The sequence below is a fragment of the Oncorhynchus clarkii genome, chromosome 12 (assembly GCF_045791955.1).
Source record: "Oncorhynchus clarkii lewisi isolate Uvic-CL-2024 chromosome 12, UVic_Ocla_1.0, whole genome shotgun sequence".
NCBI lineage: Eukaryota > Metazoa > Chordata > Actinopteri > Salmoniformes > Salmonidae > Oncorhynchus > Oncorhynchus clarkii.
In genome coordinates this window covers 13,406,156-13,415,214 of record NC_092158.1, presented here as the reverse complement: position 1 = coordinate 13,415,214, position 9,059 = coordinate 13,406,156, and the positions used below count along the sequence as shown (strand labels likewise).

The window sequence follows — 9,059 nt, the reverse complement described above, 5'->3', positions numbered from 1 at the left end:
CAGTACATCACTGGGGCCAATATTGTTTTAGCTATGCATGCTACTGCTCGGCATCTGACCACAAGGCACTACAGAGGGTAGTGCGTACGGTCCAGTACATCACTGGGGCCAATATTGTTTTAGCTATGCATGCTACTGCTCGGCATCTGACCACAAGGCACTACAGAGGGTAGTGCGTACGGTCCAGTACATCACTGGGGCCAATATTGTTTTAGCTATGCATGCTACTGCTCGGCATCTGACCACAAGGCACTACAGAGGGTAGTGCGTACGGTCCAGTACATCACTGGGGCCAATATTGTTTTAGCTATGCATGCTACTGCTCGGTTGTGCTTAAATTTGAGATATTTTTTCCTATTAAATTTAACTTAAAGTCCAATGTTACAGCGACAAACAGAGAGATAAGGAGAACTTTGCTCTGTTTGCGGTTTGTTTTCTGCTGGAGTTTGAGGGGGTACAGGAAGGGGTAGACACACATGGTCATTGGCCATTGGCTTGCTAGCCTATTCCAGTGGAGGGTGTTGAGGTTGAGGGTTGGAGGTGTAAAGGTTGGAGGGGTGGAGAGATTAGCTCTCCCAGCAGTTCCAAGAGCTCAGGGTAAGCCTCAGTCAGAGGTTGGTATCAGAGACAGGAAGACAGAATGCAGCAGATTGTCGTACTCGCGCTCCTCTTGGGCCTCGTTTGCCTCCTCCATGGAGTGCCCTTGCTTCCCGAACCTCTCTTCCCCACACAGGAGAACTTCGACCTGACTAAGGTCAGAGTGTCTTCTGTTTCTCAGACCATGGATCTGTCTCTCGCCTTATCTGATCTATTAGTCATAATCAGTAGAGTAATTGGTTTGAAAATTCTTCGTAACGTTACTTGATGGCCAAATGGCCAATAGACTGATTCGGTTGAGTTGTCAAGCTATGCAGATTTTGTGATTTTAGTGTGTTTATACGCCTCAGATGTCTAAATACTTGCTGTTCCCAGTACAGTATTACAGGTTGTTAAAACCTTTCCATCTGTCTCTCTATTGGTCAGTTCATGGGGAAGTGGCATGATATTGCGGTAGCGTCCACCTGGCCCTGGATGCAGCGCCACAAGGGAGATGCAGCCATCGGAATCCTGGAGCTGCAGGCCAGCAGCACCGAAGACAAAGTCAGCATGACAAGGAGCATGAATAAGTGAGGTTACACACACACACACAGACACACACACACACATACATTGATATTCGTGTCTCTGAACTGTACCTAATAATGGAACTGGATTCACCATAGCTTTAAAGACCCAATGCAGTCAAACTTCTGTTTGAGACGAACGCTGTAAAAGTGAGATTCTTTTGTAAAAAATCAGTGTTATTACATGTTTGTTGGTTAAATAAAATGCAATTACACAGGACGTTCTAATCAGCAGGTTTTGTATGGGTGGAGTTTAGGCTTGCCTGGTGACATCACCAGGCAGTATAAGTTATTAAACCAATAACAAAGAGTTCCAAATCTCTGCCAATAACAGCTAGTTTTCAGGTTACATATCCCTCCAATTAGGCCCCTCACTCAGACCAATCCCAGACAGTTCTACCTAATTATTGTTTGAGGAATAGTTTTTTTAGATTTGAATTAAAAACAGTAAGGTACTTAATTGTTAAGCAGATATTGAGATTAAAACGTCTGCATTGGCCTTTAATTCAATATATGCTGTGTGTGTGTGTGTGTGTGTGTGTGTGTGTGTGTGTGTGTGTGTGTGTGTGTGTGTGTGTGTGTGTGCATGTGTGTGTGTGTGCATCTGTGTGTGCGCATGCGTGTGTGTGTGTGCATGTGTGTGCATGTGTGTGTGTGCATGTCTGTGTGTGCGTGCGTGTGTGTGTGTGCGTGCGTGTGTGTACGGCGCGTGTGTGTGTGCGTGTGTGTGTGTGTGTGTGTGTGCATGCGTGTGCGTGTGTGTGTGTGTGCACGTGCAGGCACGGGACATGTCAGCAGATCTCTGGTGATTACAAGCTGACCGACACACCTGGAAGATTCACCTACCACATCGCCAGTAAGTCTGTTTGTCACTTCCTCTCCTCAACCATGTCTGAAAACTTGACCTTCCCTGTCCTTGTTTTCTTAAGTCCTTTCAAAGCTAATTGGAGGAGAATGTTCAAGGGAGGTACCTTGGATCCTCTCCTACAATGCGCTTTGAGAGGAATTAAGGAAACAAGGACAGCTAGTAACGGAGGAAGCAAGGATGTGACAGCTAGTAATGTCTCCATACGCAGCCTGTGTATTTTTGTAATCGATGAGAGGTCAACGGTGAGAGGTAATGGGCATTGTGTGCTATATTTATGCTCGTACTCTCCTACCATATAAGTCCATGTTTCCTTCATGCAGAGTGGGGGGCTGATGTTGATGCCTATGTGGTTGACACTAACTATGATGAGTACGCCATCGTCATGTTCAGTAAACAAAAAACAGAAGGCGAGAAGACAAAGTCTGCCAAGCTATACAGTGAGTGTCACTCCAGTGTCCTTTATTTAACCTCACACCACTGAGACAGTAGCCTGGTACCAGATCTGTTTGTGCTGTCTTGCCAACTCCTTTGGTTGTAATTATGATTGTCACGACAACGGCCATAGGATTTGGCTATACAGTCAATCAAAACCAATTGATTTGGCTATAGAGCAGCACAAACACAAATATGATAATGACTATAGGAGTTGGCAGGTCCACAAACAGATCTGAGACCAGGCCTCTCAGACACAGCTATAGTGTTGTTATATTCAGCAGCAGAAGATCTGATCTGAGACCAGGCCACTCAGAAACAGCTATAGTGTTAATTATATTAAGCAGTAAAAGTCAATTAGAATGCTGCCTCTTTCAGGTCGCACCATGGAACTGTCACCCGCTATCCTGGAGGACTTCAGGAGGCTGGTGAGGGAGCAGGGCATGGATGACAACACAATCATCATCAAACAGAACAAAGGTAGAGGCACACACACAGGGACCAGAAATCGGCCTTGGCATTTCTAAATCGGCCTTGGCATTTTCCTTCAGGCCCCCATTATTAGCCGAATATTTATAATTTTGCACAAAAAAACAAAGTTAAACAGGCCCACTGGGCAAAATATGGACCAGCCAGTCCGCCCCTGCACACACATGCACAAATACATCCACTATGTGTCTGGACATTGTTTGACCTTTGAACTCCTGTCTCTGTCCACAGGGGATTGTGTACCAGGAACAGAGCCTGTAGCATCAGAGCCTCAGCCTGAGATCACAGCACCGGTACTTCCTGTATTAAATTATTCAATGTTGAAGTTGTACCGCGTGACAGAGTCTGGGATTATATCGAAAAGTGGCTTTGGTTAAAGGCATTACAGAAAGTAAATCAACATTTTCCTCAATGAAAAGCATTGAAGATAATTGGAATTGGAATTTCAGTATACTTCCTGAATTGATTGGAATTAAAATGAAATTTACACCAACCCTGCTGAGTACTCACCTGTCTGTCTGTCCCCAGAGAGCCAAGAGGAACATAGTCCTCCCTGAGTTGCCCGCTGAGGAGGGTTCTGGTGCCGGAATCATGAAGTTCAGGAGTGAAGGTGAGAGTGCATGGTGGGCCTGCTAGGCCCTTGACCTCTACATTGAAGGTACGTTTTAGCATCAGCTCTGTGTGGGTCTAGTCATTGAATGGCTAGAAGCTGCTAGAACACATTTTTGGTGTAGCTCCGGACAAACATAGCTAATTAAACTCATTCAAGAATCCGGTGTGCTTGTCCAGGCCTACAATAGAAGCGAGTACTGTTAGGGATACTGGAGGACTGAAGTTGAGTAACACTCATGTATATTACATGTAATTACAGTGTACGGTGGAGTCCGAAATTATTCCCACTATTGATAACGACAAGCAAAAATGACTGTATAAAATAAATAATTCAAAATACTGAGCTATATCATATGCTCAAATAAATTGTGAAATTATTTTATTTATACTAATACAATTGCTCAGAAAAATAGATTTTGTTTAACTTCTTGAGGACTGGGTGGCAGTATTGAGTAGCTTGGATAAAAAGATGCCCAGAGTAAACTACCTGCTACCCAGGCCTAAAAGCTAGAATATGCATATAATTAGTAGATTTGGATAGAAAACACTCTGAAGTTTCTAAAACTGTTTGAATGATGTCTGTGAGTATAACATAACTCATATGGCAGGCAAAAACCTGAAAAAAAATCCAACCAGGAAGTGGGAAACCTGAGGTTTGTAGTTTTTCAAGTCATTGCCTGTCGAGAGATAGCTGCGTTCCATTACATTTCTACAGACAAAATAATTCACCGGTTGAAACATTACTGAAGATTTATGATAAAAACATCCTAAAGATTGATTCTATACTTTGTTTGACATGTTTCTACGAACTATAATATGACTTTTTGTCAGAATTTTTGCCTGGACCCGCTCCTCCTGAGTTTGGATTTGTGTACTAAACGCGCAAACAAAAAGGAGGTATTTGGACATAAATTATGGACTTTATCGAACAAAACAAACATTTATTGTAGAACTGGGATTCCAGGGAGTGCATTCTGATGAAGATCATCAAAGGTAAGTGAATATTTATAATGCTATTTCTGACTTCTGTTGACTCCACAACACGGCGGGTATCTGGACGAAAACAAAGTGGAGCAAGCTTTCAGGTCGCCCGCCCCAACCACAACAGTACACTTGGCTATCCACCCAGATAGGAAATGGCTACTTCTTCTTCATTTCTCAAAGGAAAAACATTAACCAATTTCTAAAGACTGTTGACATCTAGCGGAAGCGATAGGAACTGCAAGCAAGCGCCTTAGAAATCTAGATCCACATAGAAAACCCATTGAAAAGAGAGTGACCTAAAAACAAAAAATACTGGATGGTTTGTCCTCTGGGTTTCGCCTGCCAAATAAGTTCTGTTTTACTCACAGACATAATTGTAACAGTTTTAGAAACTTTAGAGTGTTTTCTATCCAAATCTACCAATTATTTGCAAATCTTAGCTTCTGGAATAGCAGGCAGTTTACTTTGGGCACACTATTCATCCGGACGTCAAAATAGTGCCCCCTAACCTTAAGAAGTAGGGGGTGAAAATTATTGACACTCCTGTTTTCAATACCTTTCAATACCTCACCTTGCGAGGATAACGGCAATGAGCCTTTTTCTAAAATGTTTTATGAGTTGGAGACCACACTGGGAGCGGTCTTAGACCAATCCTCCATACAGAATTGTTTATACCATTCAATTAATATATTTCTTCTGCACTCGTAGATACCAACCATTAGTCTGTGTGATTAACAGGGGGCTGAGCTAGAGCGTTGTTTGCAGAACAAGGACTTGGTCTTTTTACCAAAACCTCTGTAGAATCTGAATGTTTTGAGCTACAAAAGTCTCATGAATATGCACGTGTAACATGTTTTGCTCAATGACCTCACAAGCATCGTTAGAAGGTAAGAGGTTCTTCTACATTGAAGATCATAGTAAATCCCAGGATTTTTTTTTTTTTTTTACCTTTATTTAACTAGGCAAGTCAGTTAAGAACAAATTCTTATTTTCAATGACGGCCTAGGAACAGTGGGTTAACTGCCTGTTCAGGGGCAGAATGACAGATTTGTACCTTGTCAGCTCAGGGATTTGAATTTACAACCTTCTGGTTACTAGTCCAACGCTCTAACCACTAGGCTACCCTGCCGACATAGTGTCTATAATACTGTAAAGGGTTCTTCTACAGAGAAGGTCATAGGACATCCCAGGACATAGTGTCTATAATACTGTAAAGGGTTCTTCTACAGAGAAGGTCATAGGACATCCCAGGACATAGTGTCTATAATACTGTAAAGGGTTATTCTACAGAGAAGGTCATAGGACATCCCAGGACATAGTGTCTATAATACTGTTATAAGCTCACATAGGCGCTGTCACAAACTATTAACTCCACACAATTGTCACTGACTAGTTGGATATTAATTTCCCACTAAGCAAACCATTTCTGTACTTACACCATTCATAGAAATTCATTTTTATCAGGTTTCTGCTTTGCCAGACTTTTTTTAAACATTTGTCAAGAAAACTCATTGATCAAACTGTTCATGTCAAATGCATGTTCTACTTGTAGCCCCGGTTGTCCTGAAAGGGAAATGGTAAAACACTTCATTGTGAGGCTAAATAGATTTGGACATGCAGAACAAAGAAAGTCAGATAAATAAAAAGGGGATTTGTGATGGGGTCTCGGGACTGATAGGGTTAACCATTTCTTTGTGTGTGCTTGGGGTTATTGTCTTGTGGAAAATCCACTTGAGGCCAAGTTTCAACCTCCTGGCAGAGGCAACCAGGTTTTGGGCAAACATTATTGGGTACTGAGTAAAGTTCATGATGCCGTTGACCTTAACAAGGGTCCTACGGGCCTCCCGAGTGGCGCAGTGGTCTAAGCCACTGCATTACAATGCAAGCTGTACCACTAGAGATTCTTGGTTCGAGTCCAGGCTCTGTCACAGCCACCCACGTCCGGGAGGCCCATGGGGCGGCGCACAATTGGCCCAGCATCGTCCGGGTTAGGGGAGGATTTGGCCGGCAGGGATGTCCTTGTCCCGATGCGCAGCAACGACTCCTGTGGCGGGTCGGGCGCATTGCACGCATTGCAACAGTCACCAGGTGTGGCTGGCTTCCGGGTTAAGTGGGCATTTTATCAAGAAGCAGTGTGGCTTGGTTGGGTTGTGTTTCGGAGGACGCATGGCTCTCGACCTTCGCCTCTCCCTAGTCCGTACGGGGAGTTGCAGCAATGAGACTGTAACTACCAATTGGGGAGAAAAAAAGTGATAATAATTAAATAAAGCAAAATTGCCCCTTAACATCAAATATCCACTACCATATTTATTTAGTAGGTATGAAGTTATTTTCTGCTCATGCGTTCTCATTTCGATGCCTAACCCACCACTGGTGTGCGTGGCCAAAGACCTCTATTTTCATATCATCCATGTGCATTGGCACTTGGATTGAAACCAGTGCTTGGTCAGATGACATGAAAATATAGTTATTTGGCCATGCACACCAGTGTTGGGTGCCATTATCCTCGCTAGGTGAGGTATTGAAAGGGGTGTCAATTTTGACCGCTACATTTTTGAGAAAATAATTATTACTTATTATTAGTAAATCTCTTTCTCTGAGCAATTGTATTATGTATAAAATAATATAATTTCCCAAAGAAATGTAGCATACAGTATAGCTCGGTATTTTAATTATTTATTTTATACAGTTATTTTTGCTCATCTTTATCAAGGGTGTCAATCATTTCAGACCCCACTGTATGTCTATGGCTAAAACACACAATGCACCGCTTTACATCTCTCTACAGAGTCCTGTAACGCCGAGCCGGACGCAGGTCCCTGTTTCGGGATGGTGCAGAGGTACTTCTACAACTCTACCAGTATGGCCTGTCAGCTGTTCACCTACGGAGGCTGCATGGGCAACCAGAACAACTTTGTGACCGAGAGGGAGTGTCTCCAGAGCTGTCGCAATGAGGGTGAGTGGATAGAGTGTAACAGTGGTGGTTTTTCTGCTGGTGAACCACACTCGTGTTACGGGTCATCTTGTCTAAGAGCTTGAAACTTACGTTAGCTCCACAGAGCTAATGCCTTCACTTTAGCTCAGTGGGCTTATACAGTCCTGTAGGAGACACAGGCTTGACTTCTAACCTAGTTGATGATGTGATAATGCTCAACCCACTTCAAGAACCAATATGATGTTCATGCCCATAGACTACGTGTGAGACAAGATTGTCCCTCATGTCTTTCCTCCTGTCTGGTGTGTGTGTCTCTCTACAGCTGCCTGTAGACTGCCCATGGATTCTCGGCCCTGCACTGGACAGCCCAAGATCTGGGTCTTCCACTCAAACTCTGGTCTCTGTCTGGATAATAAAAAGGACTATTGCCAGGTCAACAGTAACAAGTTCTACTCCAAGAGGGAGTGTGAGGAGTACTGTGGGGTGATGAAGGATCCAGGTAAGAGACACACACATATTGTCTGTTATAACAAGGTTGTTTCCCTAGGCCTAGGGCAACACTGCCATGTCATTCTGATATCTTTTGGGATTACATGGTCAAGTTGTACTGATTGTGAAATTAAGTTTTTCCAACATATTTTTAGTGACACAAAAAAGGCATTATTTACCTGGTTTTAGTCTGCTTATCTGATGTGAATGTGCCTTTGTATTACAGGAGAAGGGGAGTTCCTCAAAACAAACTAAAGGAGATGAGAACACAGAACGTACAGCACAGATCAACCAAAGATCAACCACAGAACGTACAGCACAGATCAACCACAGAATGTACAGCACAGATCAGATCAATATGTTGATCAACAGTAACACACTATGGATATCATACATTACCATAGAGCACAATAAAATGATGGATGAACCTGCTTGGCATCATGTCTTCTGTAAACTTGATCTTGACTTTGTGCTGTTGAGTTTATAGTATGTTTGGTTAACTGCCACCAACTGAATGCAGATGATACACCCAGTCATAGATGTAATATAAAGGTATATATTAGGGAAAGTTATTGTTCAGCCAAATATATACAATATACAATATACTGTATTTCTTGAAATGTGTATTATGGTGGGATCTGATGACCAGTGAATGAGTAACCAGCAGAGGGCGATGTTGCTCCATTTACAGTGACAGCCGTCTCCTAAATCTCTCCTCCCCGTCTAGTGCTGCTCTGCTTGGCCCAACCAAGGAACGACTGGATCGGTGCTAGCTTCCTGCTCCTGTTCCCAGAGTTCCCGGCTGCTCTCTGCGCTGCGTTCCGCTGGCCGTAGAATGCTGGGAATATCCGGAGAGGAAAAGGGAACTGACAGCATGGAGGGACCATCTGTACAAGAGCACACCACCTGGTCGGACGGAGAGAGATGGCAAACAAATACACCACTGGGCCAGCTAGGGACTTTAGCACAGACAACTCTCACACAAATAGTAGCACATGGCTCAGTAGACCATACAGTTTAACTTTCAGACAGAAATAAAATACAATACACATTCCCTCTTAGAGTCAGACACAATGATATATTCACC

The 9,059-nt window shown here is 43.2% G+C and overlaps 1 protein-coding gene across 1 annotated transcript; it reads left to right on the top strand.

Moving 5' to 3' along the window:
• The first annotated feature begins 292 nt into the window (after window positions 1–292).
• On the top strand, window positions 293–8,403 carry LOC139422732 (protein AMBP-like). Its single transcript, XM_071174039.1, has 10 exons — window positions 293–754; window positions 1,024–1,166; window positions 1,943–2,019; window positions 2,352–2,468; window positions 2,842–2,943; window positions 3,184–3,245; window positions 3,481–3,562; window positions 7,337–7,504; window positions 7,806–7,982; window positions 8,199–8,403. Exons 1-10 carry the CDS (start codon window positions 641–643, stop codon window positions 8,225–8,227), a joined length of 1,071 nt encoding a protein of 356 aa, XP_071030140.1. The 5' UTR covers window positions 293–640; the 3' UTR covers window positions 8,228–8,403.
• The last annotated feature ends 656 nt before the right edge of the window (window positions 8,404–9,059 follow it).